This window comes from Lissotriton vulgaris, chromosome 2_2 (genome assembly GCF_964263255.1).
Source record: "Lissotriton vulgaris chromosome 2_2, aLisVul1.2, whole genome shotgun sequence".
NCBI classification, from domain to species: Eukaryota; Metazoa; Chordata; class Amphibia; order Caudata; family Salamandridae; genus Lissotriton; species Lissotriton vulgaris.
The window spans coordinates 194,143,561-194,164,583 of NC_141688.1; the positions used below are offsets into that span (position 1 = coordinate 194,143,561).

Here is a 21,023-nt window from a genome sequence, read left to right on the forward strand (position 1 = left end):
CAAAGACGCCGGACCATGTCATCGAAAACGCATTCCCCCAAGATCCCTTCTGGGGAAGCCAGCTTGCGAAGCACCTGCATTTCCTGTTCTCTCTTGTGGCGCAGAAATCCATTATTGGTGGCCCCCACCTTTGAAAAATGCTGTCCAGGGTCCCCTGGTCCAGCTCACATTCGTGGCAGGACGATTTGAGCCTGCTGAGAGTATGCGCCTTGACATTCTGATCTCCTGGGAGATGTTCTGCTGACAAAGATATTCCTGGTCGAAGAGCCCATCCCCATATCTCCTGGGCCTTCTGAGATAGGGAGAGAGATCTGGTTCCTCCCTCCTTGTTTAAATAGTGCATCGCCATAGTGTTGTCTGTTCTTACCAACACTGGCGAACCTCGTATTCTTGGTAGGAAGGCTTGTAATGCTAGGCGGATCGCCCTGAGTTCCAGTAGATTTATGTGTAATCGCTGTTCGTGTACCTTCCAACGACCGCTGACTTGAAGGTCCTGAAGGAAGGCTCCCCATCCCTCTAGGGACGCATCTGTTTACACCACTAAAGGAGCCGCTAGTGAAAGAAAAGTCAGACCCTGAGATACATTTTCTTTTTGTGTCCACCATACCGCTGCCTGAACCATAACTGGCGTCACTAGGATTGTGTCGTCAAAGGATCCCTCTGCTTGACGCCACTGAAGATCGATCTGTTTTTGCCATGGGCGCATCCTTAATCTGCAGTGAGGCGCGAGGGGAATGCAAGATAGCATCATGCCCAGCAAGGATTTGTACCTGCGGACTGAAAGACTTTCTTTTTACAAAGTCTTGGAAGAGAGACACGATCCTCAGTTGCCTTTCTTCGGAGGGAAACGGCTTGTTACAGTCCGTGTCTAGTAGAGCTTCCAGGAATGGGATCACTCTCGTTGGTTGAAGGTTTGATTTCCCTTCGTGCAGAGTCAAACCCAGTTTGGCAAACAAATCTATGCAGGCCTTTGTTGACGCCCTGGCTTGTGTTCTCGATGGTGCTTTGACTAACCAGTCGTCGAGGTAAGAAAATATTTGATGTTTTTGCTTCCTTAACACAGCCGCCACTGGAGCCAGGCATTTTGTGAACACTTGCAGTGCTGACTTTAGGCCGAATGGCAGTACCTTGAATTGATAATGTCTTCCGGCTACCAAGAACCAAAAGGTACTATCTGTGTGTGGGATGGATCGGCACGTGGAAATACGCGTCCTGTAGGTCTAATGTAGTCATATGTTCTCCTGGGTTCAATAACGAAAGGCTGTCCTGTAGAGACACCATCCTGAAAGATTGCTTCTTGAGATAGGTGTTTAGGGATCCGAGATCCAGAATGGGATGACATTGGAGGTTGTTTTTCTTGAAAAGAAAAAAACGGGAGTAAAACACTTTGTTCTCTTGGGCATTCAGTACCGGTTCTATTGCTCTCTTTCGGAGCATTGTCCGAATCTCCTTTTGGAGTTGATGCCGATGGGTGGTTCTCTGATGCATCGATGGCATACAAGGGGGGGGGTTTGTAGAAATTCTAGGGTGTGGCCGAATCGAATAATGTTGAGGACCCATTGGTCCGTCGTTATTTTTCGCCAAGTTTGAAGATGGTGAGTAATCTTTCCAACGAGGGGAGCACTTGATCTCTGGAATGTTGACGTAGCCGGAAGACGAAGGTTGTCATTGCCGTCAGGTGTTGTCCTTCCCCTGATGGCCTCCCCTTCCTCTTGGAGTTGATTTTGTATATCCTCCTGATTGACGCTGATTGTACTGTTGGCGGTAGGGCTGCGATGAGGCAGAATAAGAGGAATATCTCCCTTGCTGATATCCTCCTCTATAAGATGACTGTCCTCTTCCTCTAGAGCCACGAAAAGGGACCTTTCTGTACTGCAAAGTTCCCAAAGCCTTCGCATTATCGGTATCCTTTTTAATACTCTACAGAGTGTCATCAATGTGCTTCCCGAAAAGACCTTCTCCATTGAATGGGAGGTCTAGGATCTTGTTTGAACCTCCGGCCTAAAAGCCGTGGCTCTTCGCCATCCTTGCCTGCGCAGAACTGCTGCTCCTCCCAAAGATCTAAAGGCTGGCGTTGCTATATACATAGCGCAGTCTATGACTTCCGCAGAAGTCCTTTCCCCCTCCAGGAGAATCTTTTTGGCTTCCTGCTTCAACGGTTCCGGCACCTGGTTAATGTATGGAGACCGGTCGCACCACAGTTGCCTGTTGTACCTTCCCAAAATAGCGAGGGCATTAGCGGCTCTAACCAGTAGCGCCGACATTAAGGAAAACCTTTTTCCTGCATTATCCAGTCTTCTGCCTTCCCTGTCCGGAGGTGCCGTGATTGGAGCAGACTGACTCCTTGGCTTCTGCTGCGCCACCTGAGTAATCACCGAATCTGGTTTGGGATGACCCAAAAGACATGCTGGAGGTGCCTTATATTTTTGGTCCAGTCTGGCCAGAACCGGCGTCACCGTAGGTGGCGTTTCCATGACTAAGTCCTTCCTCCCAAATATGACTTACGATAGGCAAGGACCGAACAGACTTGCGAAAGGATTCCTTGAAGTCATATAGAAAGCATTCTGCATTATCTTCCGTCATGGTAAGAGCAAATCTCTTTGGCTCTTTCCATCAAATTATGAAAGCCACCAATGTCCTCAGGTGGAGAATCTACTGGCTTTGGCTTAGGAGTGGAAGGTGAGGGGATGAGATAGTCATCCCATTCTCCAGTGGGTTCCGCAATCTCTCCATCCTCGTGATCATCGTCTGAGGTGTCTGGATCGCGATGCGACGCTGGTGGTGGAGACCTAGTATTGGGCTCTGGTAAAATTTCCCTCCTACGCACTGGCGTACCTGGTACAGACCGTGGACGAGGAGTTGCCTCTGGAACGTTCGGAGTGGATTGAGTCGTCGGATACCTTTTTCTATAATCCTCCAACTTGTTCTGCAGGTCTGTCAATAAAGAGGTTGGCACACTTGTCATGCCCTCACGCTGCTGTTGGCGATATTGCTGCTGCTTTTGGGGATGCTCTTGGAAACCCCCATATTTTTCTTCAGATTCGTCATCCTGGTACTTGACTTGTCATTGCGAAGGACTACTCGCAAAACCATAAGAACCATCGTCGTCCTCAGAGTCTTCCTCTTCCAGCACATGAGGAGGGACCTTGCTTGGAGACGTAACCTCTGGTGTAATAGTTTTTTTCCAGAGTACCAATCTTTTTTTCTGGTGTTTTTTCCCCCGCCGACGAGATTCCTGTCGCCGCCGACCAAATTATCGTCGTCAACGCGGTCGTCTACGTTGTAGTTATTGTCGACGCTGTCCTAGTCGACGCTCCTGCTGTCCTCGTCATCGACGCTCCCATCGACGCTCCCATCGACGATGCCGGTACAGCTATGCTCGTCGACGATGCACTCGTCGACGATGTCACCGCCGGCGGTGAAAGTGTCGACGGCGTCTTCTCAATAGCCTTTACCTCCTCCTTTCTCGTCGACGATGTAGATGGTTTTGTCGTCGACGATATCTTTTTCGTCGACGATTCCGTCGACAGAGCTGAAACCTTTCCTTTCTCCTCAGAAGGCGTAGAGGAAACTTTCTTGATGGTAATCCTGACACTCTGAGGCGATTTTGGAGGTTCTGAGGTGGACTTTCCCTGTTTTACCTCAGAAGCAGAACCCTTCTTCCCCTTAGGCTTGCCTGAAGGAGATTTTGAGAGACTGTGCCCTGAAGACCCTGGGGTGGTCTTTTTTGGGGCCTTCTCAGGTCTCTCCGCTGAGGTATGTGTCTGAGGAGATCTACTTCTTTTTTGAGATCTCTTAGATGAAACAGACTCCTCCTCACTCTCACTTGAGAGGATTTCTTTTCTGGCTTTAACCTTTTGGAGCCAAATCAGCAATCTTCCCTCACGATCCCTCAAGGTTTTATTTGAAAAGGTTCAACATACCTTCCAATCCTCTAACTTATGGTCTGGATAGAGGCAGTATATGAAATCCTTATGAGGGTCATCTGTGTAAAGCCTTTTCTTAGAGCAGGTGGCACAAGCTCTAAATAATCCCTTTTTTTCCTTCTCAGACATGGTAGATGAATAAGGAATTCAAATAAGAAGACAGTAGAAGATGAGAGACCTCAAATCTTAGTCAAAATACTGTTGAAGTGAAGAGTTTGAGTAGAGCTCAACGGAGACTCCCTAGCACAACGTGCAGTAGAAAAATCTGATGGGCAGAAGGTTCTCTCAGGAGTGTTCTAGAGGGTGAGGAGCTCTGATTGGTTCAGGGAAGAGTTTGGGTCTTTTTTTACATAACAAAGGCTATGGGTTGCAAAAGGGAAATGGGATTAGGGCTCTTTTCAGTTTGCTATACTGCTAAGCATTGCATTTTTATATACCGGAGACTCCCGTCTCGACGATGGGGTATGATTCAGGCATGTGAATCTATGAAAGTTCCAATACTGTAGTAAATAGGAGATGCTAAATAACTTCTACACCAGTTACACTCTGATCAGGGAATACTCCCAGTCGTACTTTCCGCTTCTAGACAGTACCAGTTCCTAGTATGAACTCAACAGGGTGGTGAAGCACCCAAGACCTGCCCCCTTCTTTAATGATTCATATTAAGTCGAAGTTACAATAATCAGCTGGAGTTTCCTCCCTAAAACGTACCCTCGAGGTAGAAGGAGGCTTGTCTGCAGGATCTTATATTCATTAATCAAAACCATAGTTAGCTGGAACCCATAGGAAATTTAAAAAAAAAGTAAAGCATCATCCTCTCCTTTCCCAAATTCGTCAAATATTTGCATGATTTATAAAGTCTACACTTACAGCTGTTTTTGACAGAGATTTTCTTAATATTACCTCATATTTTTCCAGTTTCTTCAGAAGTCTGAAGCTTCGGCTGCTTTTGTTACTCTCAGACACGCTTAACATATGAGTAATGATGCGATTCCGGGTTTGATTAGCAATATCAAGAGGAGTTTCTCCCTAGGTAAGTAGAGACAACATGGATGTCAAAACACAAAAATACAATAGCAATTTTGTGGAAGCTTGAGGTATTATAACCCTGAGTGCATAAATACTAGCAAGGTGGAAACACACCAGTGATGCCCTACCCCAAGGACACAGACAGATTGGGAGAGCAGCTAAGAGCAACAAGGTGAATCAAGTTTTACCATCTAACCAGTATTGCCACTGCCTTACTTCTAATGGTTACACCTACTTTTGTCAAACATTAATCCTGGTCTTACTACAAAAACACTTCTCTCCAAACAGATGCAGTTGTATTCTTGCACAACTTAGCAGTGTAGTTTCTGCATGCTGTATCCTTGTGATCAGAAAAGTACTGATCCAAAAGATTTGAGCAGGGGGCACTTTGGGGAAATATGGAATAGCAGACATGCAAGTTAGATTTATCCTGATCCTGCAAATGCATGTGCACATTTAATGTTGCAGATCCAGGAAGACTAAAGACACTCTTGGATGTTTGGACATGTCAGCTTCTAGGAGTAAAACATATGTTTGGGATTAACCTAAGCTACCAAGTGGCCCAATGCAATTTGTGACAAAGCCAGTCCTAGTGTTTTACCGGATAGCATTTAGACTGCTGGTAACTTTTGAGTCCTCATTGAAAGGTCTCTTAATTCTTATTGGAAGTATAGGATAATATTGGAATTAATGTGATCTGCAGGTGCAGCTGAACTTTTTGGATGAACGTTCATGGTAATTCAGACTGGTAGTACAGATTCATCCAAAAAATCCCCCTTTCTCTGGTGCACCTCAGGATTTTACTTCGAATAACCAGTAATTCTGCATCCTTGGAGTTAACAGCATTAACTCTGGAGAAGTGGTATTTATAGGTGCAGGTCAATGGCATTCAGGAGGAATCCCTTCTACTTTCAAAATTGAAACTACAAATGCCACAATGCAATACACTGTTGGTTCAGACACCAAGCTGTGGCTACAGGTGATACACACATGACATGGAGAAACCTGTGAGCTATTTCTGTAACATTACTTACAATGCCCTAAAATCCTGAATGGGCAATATGCAAAATGATAGTGCAATTAAAGGATGTAAAGGGTGGATCAAGTAACTCAGCAAACAAAAGGAGATGATGGACTGAGCGCTGAAACTTTTCTGAAACTCACCCCCAGTCACAGATCTGGGTATAATCCATCATCGTTCTTCAGCTCACTTCGCCACCTCAGTTCAGACCCAGGCATATGCAAATCAGTCTTGACCCTGTTACTCATGGTAACAGTCCAGCCCGAACTGCCAAGCCAGGTCTTCCCTGCACCGGAAACAAGCCTCCTGGGACTGGTTTCGGGGTGGCACCACCTATCAGCTAGGCTAGCTTGAATCCATTGGCAAAGTGAACAAGAGACCGATGTCTGGGCATATCCTGCCAACTTAGGGTGAATAAAGCAAACACAAGGAGATGATGGAAGGAGTGCTGAAACTTTTCAGACATTCACCTCCAGTCACAGATCTGTGTGAATCCATCATCGCTCGTTAGCTCGCCTTGTCACCCAGCCATATGTAAATCAGTCTCGACTCTCTTCCTCAAGGAAACAATCCAACCCGAACTGCAAAGCCAGGTCTTGCCTGGACCGGAAACACGCAGGTTCTGCTTCTAGTAGCGCACAAAGATCTTGATATTATAGCATAGGTTGTCCAGTATCTGACCCTTCATGGCCATGATACCACCCTCCCAAGAAAAGAGTAGCCCTCAAGGTGGTGGCAGGGGTGCTGGAGGCTCATTTCTGGTTGCCTAATGTCAAATTCACTCCCATATATCCACATTAAACAGCACCAGAGGATATGAGATTTGTAGGTAATGCAAATCTAGATTAATTAGACAAATGCACTAAAACAGTGACTTTCAACCTATCACACTGAAACATTGCAACAAGTTGTTCAGAACATTGATTTGCATCAGATTACTGCCTGGATGCTGATCAAGGAAGGGCATCCATGAAGAGTTCATCATTAACCGAACAAAAAAATGCATTTAGACACTTTAGTTCCAGGGACCACTCTCCTAACTGTTCCCGAAATTTAGGCTAAAAACTTGGTCTTCAACCATCAACTCACTGGACACCACTGTATGTTTTTCGCGTAACTTGCTTAGGCCCGGTGTTTTCAAACGTTAGTTCATTTAGTTTGGGATTGTCGTTCTCAGATTTAACATAATCAAATCAACTAGTTTTGTCCATTTGTTCCAGCCACAACTTTCTCATTCTTGTCGAAACATATTTTTCTAATTGTTTAAACTTATTTTTAAATGCAACAGTCACAATAATCATTTACTACATATTTAAACTGAAGTGTTAATGTCGTGGGCGGTAATATTTAATCTTATTAGTTCTAAGCTAATGTATATTTTAAATTATGTATAGAATGCATTGAAACAAATTTAGTAAATTTTTTATTTTCTTTGCAATCATTTCTTTTATACTTTCCTATGGGGAGATTACTGCCAAAGTGGAGGAGCTCTCCAACTATGTGCGCAAGTTACAAGTAACTTTCCATTCGTAAATCCCGTACTAGGAGGCTCCACCCCCTGATTAAGGGGGGAGATAGGTAGGTCTACTGTTGGTGTAATCTACACTTGCAAATGCTGAAGGTCAAACGAGTGTAGAGTTGCACCGAGGTGTGGTAATAAATATACTCCTGTATATTTCCGTTTGTGACTCAGCATCATTGTTTTTGGACAAAATGTTTTTTGTTGATCGGCGTCACCAGTATTCTGCTATGAGATCATAGATGGTCTGTTGGAGCAGATTTTAAGTCTTAATATTATTGTTCTACATTCCATGTCCAATAAGGAAATACGTTTGTTTGCAAGAAATGGACAATCCTGTATTCTCCATCCTCTCATATAATAGACCTTTTCAAAGACTTAATTAGTAGACACTATTTATTTGGCTGTATTACGTCAACCCATGCTTGAAACTGCTGGATACGACAACGTAATACCGGAAATAACAACAAGTTTACATTGCTTCTCAAACACACAAACTGCAGCTTTCACAGATTCCAAATACCAATTGTTACTTTTGCTCAAATTATCGTACTCAATTTATAGACCTATTGAAGGATGGAAGGATTAGTATGCCTTGACAGGATCCAAACCTGTGACCTTCAGATCACCATACTTGTCAAAGGCATTCCACTTACAGAGTCATCATGCTGGCCAAGTAGGTTATAATACTTGCCATTCCGCGCTTATTACTGACACGTTCTAAAACTGGCAGAAATTACATTCTTGTACAAAATAGTTAGTTTTTATGAACAACAGCGACAGAGTTACAAGAACTCAAACCCAAAATACCTTGACAAACAAGTACACCTCAACTATGCTACAGATTACTTGATAGAATGCTTCCAAAGGAAGCAATTTCTCATCTTTTTGTGGGTTTTCAACAAAACCTTTTTAGCATCAAAAAGTACTAAATGCTACAAGTTATAAGTGGCATTCAAGAAATAACATCAGCTGATTGCACCTATCAAACTATCTGGTCTCCTTCCTGCCAAACATAAGATTAACTGTTCTGTACAGGTAACTCTTCTTAGCAGCATGTTAAGTGGTCTCATGGGGAAATACACCAAATCCCATTTCATGATTAATTTAGCAACACTGCAATCTCCTATTTCAGTACCTAATTCAATATAAGTGGCGGAATTTTAAACATTTGTCTCTGCAAATCCACTGTATTTCTAAATGGCACTCAGAACAAATATTTTGACACATCTACTAACACATACCACAAATGATCACTAATGTCCATTTCAAATCGAACAAAACTGGCAGATTATTCACTGCTGATAATTATGTTTAATCTCAAATGTTAACAGATTTAGATCTAAAAACTGAAAAAAGATGCATGATTTTTTTTAACGACTTAATTCCGCTGATCACAACAAACACGCAAGAACAATAGATCACCTTGCTATTCTGAATTTCAAAACTGGAGCCAGCTTCCAAAAGAAGATCCACAGCATTCACATTTCCGGACAAAACTGCCCAATGCAAGGCACTATTCCGATGTACTTTGTCTACAGCATTTAGAGATGGGTGGAACTTCAGCAGAAACCCAGTAGGCTCTGGCCTGGAAAAAGAGAACACGTGGTTAGCAGATTTATCAATTCCTTGATGCAAGCAGAGTGAGACAACAAGCATCCAAAAACAGTACTGAAAGATTAATATTAACATTTGATTTACACTGGAAAGATATGCATTTATTCTATGTGGGCAACAATTTCATGACATTTGAAACTATGGTGTATAGGAGATATATTTACCTGTTTGTAAATGGTTATATTTTAGGATGACACTAAAAACCAAGCCGGTACCTATCCACCTGTAGAAACCTCTATCTGCTATTTAGGTATTAGAATAGAGGAGTGTGTATATTCCTCCAAAGAAGTGTCTGTTGGTTGTTTGAGATTATTTAGTTAGTTTTTTCCACAAACTGTTTGCACAGAGTAGCATCTAACCTCAGAACAGATAGACTAGGTTGCAGAACTTCAGATTTGGCGTTTTATTAATGGACAGCAGGAGTCCAATCCACAGAACGGGGAGGAGAAAGGGTCAGTGAGGGATCTACGGTTAGATAAGAAACTCTACCAGAAAAGGCATTATGAAGGTAAATAACTTGTCCTTCTGATAGAGACTTTTAACTACAGATTCCTCACCCGCTCCTGGCAGCATATTAATGGCTCCTGCCTTACGGTGTTTCCTGCTCGCCACAAGAGCAAGCATTGCTGCCCTGAGTGTGGCTGGCGCCCGCAGAAACATCTGGTCGGTGCGCCGCAGAAGGCTTCGGTCTGCGTTAAACATCTGGGCCTACTGCTTAATACTAGATCTCTTGGTCGGCATGCTCTGGATATATTCGATCTGTTAGAGTCAGAAAAACCTTTATTTCTGATGCTCACCGAGACGTGGCTCGGCTAGGCGTCCAACCCAGATATTGCCACTGCTATTCCGCCCGAGTATAACATCTTCAGGCAGGACAGGCCAAAGGGACGTGGAGGTGGGGTTGCACTAATAGTGAACAAAATGGCCACCTGTACCATCATCCCCTCGGACGCGATTAAGGATTGCGAATCCCTTGCCTTTGCCATTATCCTTTCTCCACACCAATCGCTGAAGGGTCTTCTAGTTTATCGGCCGCCAGGGCCCACGGGCTCATTCTTTGAAGAGTTTCAGTCGGTGACCTCTTCCTTGCTACTCACGTCAGAGCATTGTATTGTTGCCGGGGACTTTAATGTCCACATGGACGTGGAAATGGATGCTGACGCGATTAAAATGCTGGATGTCACAGCCCCTCTGGGCCTGGTTCCCTATCATGTTGGACCGACCCATGAGAAGGGACATACCCTAGATTTGACCTTTTCTACGACTCCCATAGAGATGCTGGCTCCTACTCAGGTGCTTTGGTCTGATCATAGGCTGGTGAAATTTTATTTCCCGGAAGTTAGGAAGCCTTCCGCTGCCCCCCGGCAGACTCCCGTGGGATTCAGGGCACTTCACCGGGTTACTCCGGAACTGCTGGCTCAGTCTTGCGTGGACCATCCCTGTGCGCTAACGGGGGTCTTAGAGGAGGATGTGGAGCGAGTGCAGGCCTGGCTTTCAGAGAGACTTAATGACCTTGCGCCTCTGAGACCCCTCCGCAAACCTGAAAAAGGTGCATCTGCCCCTTGGTTTACGGCAGCATTGGCGGCTTCACGTCGGCAATGCAAGGTAGCGGAAAGAGCATGGCGCGTGAAATACGACGCAACGGCGAAACTCGCCTACAGGTCTTTGGTATCATCGGAACATCCTCTCGGAGAAGAAGGCTTATTTCGCGAGAAAAATTGAAGCTGCCTCCAATTCCTGTAAGGAGCTTTTCGCCATTGTGCGGGAGTTTACAACCTCACGCGAGGCACCAACTTAGGCCCCCCCCTCCTGCGCCGTGGGTCAGGGCGATTGCGGACTTTTTCACATCTAAGATCCAACGGATCCAGGACTCCTTCCCTGTGCTGGAGCCTGAGATGCCAGATCGGGTGGAGAATACCGCTGTTACCCTGCCTAACGCAGGTGCGGCCCTGGCAGCCTTCCCGCCTCTCTCGATGGCCGCGTCATTTGACCTGATGGCTGGGCTTAAATCTGGTTCCCCTCGGGATGCCTGCCCCGCTAAATTTCTGGCTAAAATGGCAGCTGTCATTAATCCACTTGTGAACCCCCTGTTGAACTGTTCTCTTGCACAGGGCGTGGTTCCCCAGGCCTGGAAGCAGGCAATGATTATTCCCCTGCTTAAAAAGCCTGGTCTGGAAGCGGAGGTGTTGGCGAATTATAGACCTATCTCGCTCCTGCCGGCCTTCGCGAAGGTCATTGAAAAGCATGTGCATAAGGTGCTTGCCGATTACTTGGAGTCCCACGACCTACTGCACCCCACCCAGTCAGGTTTCCGCGCCAATCTTAGCACCGAAACAGCTCTCCTGGAAGTCTCGGAGGCGATAAAGGAGGTGCTGGATTCGGGTGGGAGAGCGATGCTGGTGATGTTAGATCTGTCGGCGGCCTTTGACACCGTCCCCCATGAGGGTCTTCTTAAAAGACTCTCAGAGATCGGTCTCCGGGGGACGGTGCTCCAGTGGTTTCGATCTTTTCTGGCAGGCCGTCGACAAACGGTCTGGGCTTCTGCTTGCTCCGCCGAGATGTCGCCATTGGGTGTCGGAGTTCCTCAGGGCTCAGTACTGAGCCCAACTCTTTTTAACATCTTCATGACCCCTCTGGCGGCACTGGCGGAGTCTTTCGGGGCTCAGATCGTTTCCTATGCCGATGACACCCAGCTCCTCTTCACCTGTGAGAAGGGTGCGGACTTCGATGGAGGTAGGATCCAGGGTTGCCTTGAGGCTGTGTTTCAGTGGTTCCAACATAACAGCCTCAAGTGCAACTCGGATAAATCCGAGGTCCTCTTTTTTGGGTGCAGTTCGGACCCGGACGGGAAAGTGTGGTGGCCTGAGAACATGTTTCCACCAGCAAGTTCGTCCCAGGTGGCAAAAAACCTTGGGATCAAGATCGACAATGGCCTCACACTACGCTCACAGGTAATCGGTCTCACTGGCACCTGCTTTGGACTGCTCCGGATGCTACGCAAGTTTCTTCCCTTGTTATCGGAGGAACACAGGAAGATCACGGTTCAGGCGTTTATAGGTTCGAGAATCGACTATTCCAACGTCCTCTATCTCGGCCTGCCAGAATACCTGCTCCAACGGTTACAGGTTGTCCATAACTCGGCAGCACGCGCCATTTATGGACTTTCTCGCCGTGCTAGAGCCTCGGGTCTCCTGGAGGCTCTTCACTGGCTTCCTGTCCGGAAGCGGATAATTTTTAAGACTCTTACTCTGGCATACAAAGCCTTGCATTCCTCCGGAGCAAAATACCTTCAGAAAAGGCTAACATTTTACCACCCTGCTAGGCCGCTCAGGTCAGGAGCCCTGTTTCTTGCTACGGTTCCTCGTGTCAAGAGAGCCCGCATCGGAGGCCGCTCTTTTAAACTACTAGCGCCTCAGTTGTGGAATAAACTGCCTGTGTCCCTGCGCAGCTCCCCTAACCTGTTAGCATTTAGGAAGGGGCTCAAAACTTGGCTTTTTACCTCTTAGTTCCTGGCCCTATTAGGTTTCCTTCTCTCTGTTTTTATTTACTCTCCTTGTTGTGTTATGAGATTGTGTGCAATTCAAAGCGTCGGGACACTCTTCTGAGTAGCCGTACGCTATATAAAACCCCGGGATAAGATAACATAACATAACAAAAAAAAGCAGTGCCTCCCCAGGTAGTGGGTCTGTGGATTGGCTCAGGCCAGGAAAACCTGCAGGACAGATCAGGCAAAGTGCCCATCCCGCTGGACTTGGCTAAACAGCTAGTAATGCTTCGTGAACATGTGGAGATGCGTCCACCTCGCAGCCTGGCAAATGTCCAAAACGCTGTGCCGACACTTTAAATAATTTTGTGTTTCATTCGTTTTCAATACCAGCAGCACTGACCATGTGTCACAAAACAAGAAATTATCAAGTGGTAGAATCAAGAGCTTTGTTAGCATGAAGAGATTTTCTAACTACTCACTCTCTGGATGATTCTAGTCTTGTGAGTAGCAGCTTACATAGCGTGGCACTAATACGTATGGTGGTCCATGGGGTACGTCGGTTTTATCATGGCTACATGGAAGTTATCACCAGTCACTGTTCACAGCAGTCTTAAGGGGGGTAGTGAGTGTGTTAGCAACAGTTCTTTATACCCTTAGGCTGAATCCTTGCTCATATAGTTTGAGTCAAAAGTCCATTTTGTGTAGAAAAATGCTCTTTATTAATTTAGATAAAAACATGAACAGCCGACACGTGTTTCGCCCCCTGTGGCGATTTGCGCCAGGGCTTTTTCAAGGTTGTGAGGGGAAAATTCCTAAGTTGCGTAGTCGGGAGCCTGCAGGTCGTTCCTTACGCTTTCGCGTTTTGTGTATGTCATACACAAAATCAGCCTAAGGATATAAAGAACTGTTGCTAACACACTCACTACCCCCCTTAAGACATTATTGTTCAAAACTCAAGAGGTCCAGAGTTTTTTTTGAGTGGGTTTTCTCTACAAAAACCATGTGAAAACTGATTATGGACTTGGATTTTCCTTTGGACCACCCTTCCTCTCTAGAAACTGTTCACAGCAGTAGCTACAATTCTCAGCTTGTATAATAAGGGCTATTGTATGAGTTGTAATACAGATGTTTCATTGTCGTCACTAGGGGGACGGGGTTGCACTACTGTAGAGACTGGACATGTGGTTTACACTTGTCTTAGATGCAATGTATCTAGGGACTATTCACTAAAAAGGCCATCCAACTAATTATTAATCACAGATTGCTTTTGGCACATGGAATATACTAATTAGCATGCTTTTTTGCAAGGAGAAATACATTCAATTCAATTTGTAATCTTTATTTCGGTTCTTAAAAAGACACCATAAAAGCACATATACAATATACACAAAAATATTTAAAAAAGTGAATTTTCCATTAAAAAAGGGATATAAAAGGTAAAATTATCTAACACCATAATTCATTAGGCTAGTGGGGCAAGGGGTTAATTAACCAAGGGGTCAGGTAATGTTAGAGTCCGATTTCTCTGGTGTTCCTCAGCCATAGTGCCATCCGGATAAAGTTTATAGTGCAGAGAAGGGTATAAGCGTCTTCGGCTTCCTGTAAAAACTTCAGGGCCAATTTCGCTTGTTTAAACTTTAAGTCTTTCAAAATCCCCACCAGAAACTTGCGTCTTGGTACTGCATACAATGGACACAATAAAACAAAGTGAAGGGTATCCTGCGGAGACCGATGGTCGCAGCCGCAGGTACCCTTCTCTGCCACTGTATGAGTGAACCCAGCCGGAACCGCAAAGAGATGGTGAAGCATGTCAAGTCTAAAGCGGGTCATGACATAGCGGTCCTGAGCATTATATATGACCCTCAAATAAGGTTCCATTCCTTGCTTCGCTGTGAGTTTACTATAAGATAGAACAGTGGGTTTGTGACTTTCTTTCTCAGCCCTTAATGTCTGAAGCCGTTCTGGAAAAAGTTTTTTCACCAGAGCTTTGCTCTCGATAGTTAGAGAGTCTGGGGATGTGAAGAGGTTTATACAATCAATCTCCGCTAGTGAGTTCTTGACATACTTCAGCCAGGGTATGTCGTGGCCTTTATCTCGTTTGAGGCAATCCAAGATAATTTGTCTTGTTAAGGCCGCCTCGGGGTTGGTCCATAATTTGACCCATGCCAGGAGAGGTTTAATTTTAATCCGGTCTACTATGAAAGGTTCTCCCACTTCTTCATGGATAATATAAGCCGATACGCTCTGGGGTACTTTCAGGACTCTTCTCAAGAATTTGTTTTTTTCTGTCTGTATTTGCTGTGCTTTGTTATCTATGAAGCCCCACAGTTCTGCCCCATAGGTTACCTTCGCACAGCAAATTGACTTGTACAGGCTCAGTATTTGCTCTGGAGACCATCTTCCTAATCTTTGTCCATACCCCATGATGGCTCTTACTGATGCTGCCAATTTCGTTGAGTGCTTCTCTACCCGAGGTCTGAAGTTGAGATGATTATCGAACAGTACCCCTAAGTATGAAAAGGTCTTAACCTGGTCAATCTTATGTGACCCGATGTGGTAGGTAAAGTTCCCTTTTGTCAGTTGCCCTGATGACATAATGTAGGATTTTTCCAAGTTTGTCGCTAGGTCCAGTTTATCCATGAACACAACAAAGCCGTCGATCAGTTTTTGTAATCCTAGAGGGGTTCTGGCAAGCAGTACCGCGTCATCGGCGTATAATAGTACGGGCACTGCACGATGATCAATTTGGGGTGAGTCCACCTTTAATTTAAGGAGATCTTTTTCCAGCGAGTTGATATATATGGAAAAAAGGAAAGGCGCAAGGATGCATCCCTGCCTTACTCCACTGGTGCAAGCAAAGGGGTCGGTCTTTTTTCCCTCTTGGTTGTACCATACGCTTGCAGATGTATTCCAGTGAAGATTTTGCAGGGTGTCCACTAGCGGCTGATCCACTCCTAGTTCTATCAACAAGGACCAGAGCTTTCTTCTGTTTACGCGGTCAAAAGCCGCTGAAAGGTCCATAAACCCCATATAAATGGACTCCTTCCCAGCGATGGTATATTTAGCTGTCAGAAGATATAAGTTCAAACATTGGTCTGTGGTGGATCTGCCCTCCCTGAAGCCATATTGAATTTCAGAGAGGACCTGGTGCTCCTCTGCCCAATCTTGTAATCGATGTAAAATGACTCGCCCCAATACTTTTGCAGTCACGTCAATGAGTGAAATGGATCGATAGCATTGAGGGTCGTCACGATTCCCCTTTTTTTATAAATGGGAACTATGCTGTTGACCAGGAACGGGGCAGTCCTGCCACCACTGCTTCGTTCAGAACCCTAGTAAGCAGCGGCGCCCATAGCTCGGGACTACTTAGAAATAAGTCAGGTGGAATTCCATCCGGGCCGGGTGCTTTGTTTTTGCTGAGCCCTGCTATTCCCATTTCGACTTCTTTCAGGGAGAAAGGTTGAAAACTCCCTGGTACATCCCCCTGGGTTAAATGGCTTGAGTGGTTATATAGACTCTGGAAGTGGTTCAGCCATTGTTCTGGCAAGATGATATTCGTTATTTTTGGTGCTCCTTGGTCCTGAAAACATGGAGAGTTAATAACTTTCCAGAAGCTTGCAGAGTCTTTCCTTTCAGCAGCGTCCCTTAGATCGTCCCAGGCTTGATTTTGTAGGCTTTGTTTACGTTTTTCCAGAGCTTTTTTGTATTCGGCTCTATTCTGTGCGACAACGATCTTGTCCCTTGGTTTGGCATGAAGGCTAAATTTCAGATTTTTAAGCGCCTTGGTACAGATCGAGTCGAACCAACGTGGGGTTGAGGGCACTTTGCTAGTTCCAGTAGTCTTTAAAAGGTTGTTTACTTGGGACGCAATTTCTTCAAATGCCCTGACCACCAGGACTCCTTCCACACTTGGGTCAAGGCATATGTTATTGCTTCTAAGCCCTCTGCTATCAGACTTTTATAAAATCTATCCCCATCAATCCTGGCCCATTTAATTCTTCTTCCTTGGTCCACTGCTTTTTCTATGGTGTCAGATATCTTTGGGCCCAGTTTGAAATCAAAACCTTTTGTTGTAAGAATGACTGGATTATGATCACTGAAGATGCTTGCGTCTATTATGATTTTACTGATATTTCTTTTTAATATGGGCGAGACTAGAATATAGTCAATGTAAGAGTGGCAGCCTCTTCCTTTGTATGTTGGGGTTAATTCTCCTTTTTCACCCAACACAACAAGATCTAAAGTTTGAGTTAGATTATGCCTTTTCGTTAGTCTATCCAGGTCCCAGCCTTCTTTTGAGTGAGTGAAATTTGGCCTTTCATTATGGTGCATCTCGACCAGTCTTTATTAAAAGGTTTTAGTTTATCACAAAGGTGACAATTAAAATTCCCCATAAGTACTAGACTTGGGGGGTTTGGTGTCTTGTTTGAGTTAATCAAATTTTCTAGGCAAGAGTCCAGTTCTTTTACGGCTGTTTCCTTTCCCATCATGCCAGCCGCGTTATACCAGTTGACTAGAAAAAAGTTTAGTCTTGTGGAGACGAACCTTACTACTTGGAGGTTATGTGAGACTCAGTTAATGTTTGACCAGGTGCCCTGAATGTCTAGGTTAACATATATTACAAGTCCCCCACTGGCTCTCCCCGAGGATACCTTTTTGGCCGGAACAGAGAAACTTTTGTAACCCTCTAGGCTATAGACGTTTAGTTTAGTGGCCCATGTTTCTTGCAGGCATATAATTTGGAATTTATTTATGTAGCTAAGCCATTCTTGAGATTGAAATTTGGCCGCGAATCCTGCTATATTCCAGGATACAATTTGTAAGTTTTTATAAGTGTCATCCTTGGGAATTCCTATTAGGTCTCTTGATGGGAGCACTGCCTGGTTTTCCACTTCAGATGGTACGTCGGGGCTAGGTTGTAAGCTGATATGAATAGCTGATCTACTCTGTTGGGTGGTTGGCCTATGTTGTGGGGATTTTGTCAGGTCGCCTTTTACCCTGCTTATATTCGGAGACTTATTGCCACCTCCATTACTGGGTGCGGGTTCTGGTCTGTTCCCCTCGCCAGTTATCCTTCCTGTTCTAGGTGGTCCTGTCTCCTTCAGCCTTGCGTGATTAGAGGGTTGCTTTTCCCGCCCCTGTCAATCAACCTCTTCAAGTACGCTAAACCTGTTCCAGTGTGCGTGCTGCGTTAGGAAAGGATCATAGTTTGGGGTCACATGATATGGCCTTTGCCACTGGAGTGGTCTGTATTGGGGATCCATTTGGGGCATTCTGATCATCGGAGGTCTATTGCTCTGCATGGATCTATGAGGTGCAAATGGGTAAAAGTAGGATAGGTGTACAGAATGAATTTGTGAGTGGGTATAACTAGGGGGGGCATTGCAAATAAAATTAACTGCTGCAATGTCTCTAAAGTTTACCGTGATTATATCCCCTGCTATAGTCTTTGTGCCTTTACCGATCCACTCCCCCCTTCTTACTGAGAGAATCTCCCCGTGAATGTTGGGGGGTAGTGGTCTATGTATTTGTAGCCACTGTGCACATTTGTTTTTTAACTCTACTTGTGTTTCCCTCTTCCCTCTCTTAATGGTGGGACTCCTGTTAAGACCACTACGAAGGGTAAAGCTTCAGGCGGGAGGTTGATTGTCCTGAAGCGGGTTGCTGTTTTATTTTCTTTAGTGGTTGCCGATGGGGTCGGATTAGTCTTGGGAGCCTCTTTGGGAGTTTGAACGTTGTTTCCTTGAGGTGTTTGAGTGGGTCGAAGGGATGGTTTAATAGTTTCGGTAAATGTTTGTTTATTGGTTTTACCTGTATTCGGTGTGGTAGCGGCCTTTTGAGTATCTTTGGTACTTTTCTGTATGGCTCTGATGGGATTGTTTGCTACCATGTCCGCTATTGGGTTGGCCTTATCTTTAGTTGATCTTTTAGGTATGATGCCATCCTGTTTAGTTAAGGCGCCCTCTTGTGCTGTTTGGCCTTTAGGGCCAACACCCTTGTTGTTTATGAGAGATGTTAGTCTGTCGATCTTGGCTATAAGAGGTTTTATCAGCACAGTAATGGAGTGCTCAAGGTCCGTTTTAAGGTCAGCCACCATATTGGTGATCCAACACGGTATTCCTGGTGTGGGTGGATTTATAGGCGTCACCAGGTTATGATTTCTTGTTTTAGTTTGGCCTTTTTTACCTCCGCTTTTAAAGCCTTCCTTGGGCCCATTTTTTTCCATAGTATTTAATTTTCTCTTGTTGTTATTTGTTTGTAAATCCGTTCCCTCCCTACTAATTTCGGCGGGCGCCTGGGCGCATGGGAGATCGACGTAAGAAGAGGGGGTAATAGCCAGACTAGTGTCAGGGTCATCTGCCGAGTCTAAGGAAACTACAGATAAATTGATAAGAGTTTCCTGAGTGTCTTGAACGATAGTTACGGGTGGTAGAGACAACCTTCTCTCCGTGTTAGCGATGGCATTGGATACCGCCCCTATAGTTTGTTTAAGCATCTTATCGATGGCAGTTAGTGTTGGTAATGGTTGAGGGGGGTCCACTTTAGGTTTAGGTTTTGTGCTTGATCTTAATGTGGGCATCTTGGGCTTCTTAGCAGTCTTCCTCATAGTCTAAAGAAAGAGGGTGCAGAGATGATGAATTGACTTGACTAAGTTGAATAGGTCACAGGTAATTACCTGGTGTTGGCAGTGCCTTGGATGACTTTAGGGGGGTGGCCCAGCCCAGCCTCTTCTGGCCTCTGAGGGCCACAGAGGGCCCGCCCTTCGCCCCGGGCGTCCCGCTCGCGTCCTGTGACGCTGAGGGCTTGCTGGTTATGTAGCCCCTCCTGGCACGTGTTCCGCGTCAGGGAACGCGCCGCCGCAAAGGCTGCCGGGTTATGAAGTCCCGGAGCGGCGGCGCGACTGATGGAAGCGGTGTCTTGGTGGCCTGGCGTTGGTCCGCAGTCTGTGCGCTCCTCTCAGCGCTTCGCTTCTCTACTCTCCACCGGTAAGGCTCTAGTGGTATGCAGTTCCCCCAGCTCCACCGAGGGCTTGCTGGTTATGTAGCCCCTCCTGGCGCGTGTTCCGCGTCAGGGAACTTGCCGCCGCAAAGGCTGCAGGGATATGAAGTCCCGGAGCGGCGGCGCGACTGATGGAAGCGGTGTCTTGGAGGCCTGGCGTTGGTCCGCAGTCTGTGCGCTCCTCTCAGCGCTTCGCTCCTCTACTCTCCACCGGTAAGGCTCTAGTGGTATGCAGTTCCCCCAGCTCCACCGAGGGCTTGCTGGTTATGTAGCCCCTCCTGGCGCGTGTTCCACGTCAGGGAACGCGCCGCCGCAAAGGCTGCAGGGATATGAAGTCCCGGAGCGGCGGCGCGCCTGATGGAAGCGGTGTCTAAGTGGCCTGGCGTTGGTCCGCAGTCTGTGCGCTCCTCTCAGCGCTTCGCTCCTCTACTCTCCACCGGTAAGGCTCTAGTGGTATGCAGTTCCCCAGAAATACATTTCTTTTTCAACGTGTCTTTACGATATTCATTTTTTCTTAGTTTTTCTGATCTCTTACTAACTCCCCAAATCAGACCTTTCATGGTTCCTATTGTTTTAGATACCCCCGATGAAAGGTTTTCCCGAAAGGCATTGGGTTTTAGATACAATCATTTGCACAGGATTGTTATATTGAAGAATTGTCACAGTTCAATTCTGCAAATGTGGAGCAACATTTGGATTGAATCATGAAAGTTGTTTTCATCTTGTTCTAATAAATTGCTTGATGAACTGCAAAGCTTCAGTTTGTTTATGGGCAAGAGTCTGACTCAGTATCAAGGAGCGGGATTATAGACTAGTTACATTGGAAGCCCTCGGGCCATACTTTGTGTTTTTGATCTGGTCCACTATTGAGGGCCAGCTATTTATATATGTCCAGAACTGGCACACTACTTGCTATTGCAGTGGTAGCAACCTTGGCTCTGGTGGAGTGAGCGTGCAATTCTCCTGATGGTTGTTTTTGGCTAGCCCATAGCCGATCTTGATGCATAACACAATCCACATAGAGATGGTACTCTTTTACACCGCTTTTTTTGCATTTCTTAAGCACAGAGAAACAGAAAAAAATTGGTCATCCTGTCAGTAATCTCTGGTTTGGTAACCACAGAAGCGAAGTGCTCTCTTAGGGTCAAAGCAGTGAAACAGTTATTTCTCCTTAGAGGGGTATGTGGGTGCATAGAAAGCGGGCAAGGCGATAAGACTGCCCTAAGTGGAAGACCATGACTATCTTGGGTAGGAACTGCGCTTTTGTCCGGAGGGCCAATTTTTATTGGAATAAGGATGTATATGGTGGGCCTACAGACAAAGTTTGGAGCTCACTCTCTCGCTTGGCCGATGTTATGACGATGAGGAATGCAGTTTTAATAGTTAGGAGGTGAACAGGACAAATGTGCATGGGTTTGACAGGAG

At 45.6% G+C, this 21,023-nt stretch overlaps 1 protein-coding gene across 1 annotated transcript in view; it reads right to left on the minus strand.

The window, feature by feature from the left end:
* ZDHHC13 (zDHHC palmitoyltransferase 13) overlaps positions 1-21,023 on the minus strand; it is a 322,174-nt gene that overhangs the window by 148,253 nt on the left and 152,898 nt on the right. The window contains exons 7-8 of the mRNA XM_086959524.1: positions 8,921-9,083; positions 4,830-4,955 (exon numbers count right to left, since the gene is read on the minus strand). Coding sequence (XP_086815650.1) covers positions 4,830-4,955; positions 8,921-9,083 — 289 coding nt within the window. The remainder of the gene's footprint in view (positions 1-4,829; positions 4,956-8,920; positions 9,084-21,023) is intronic.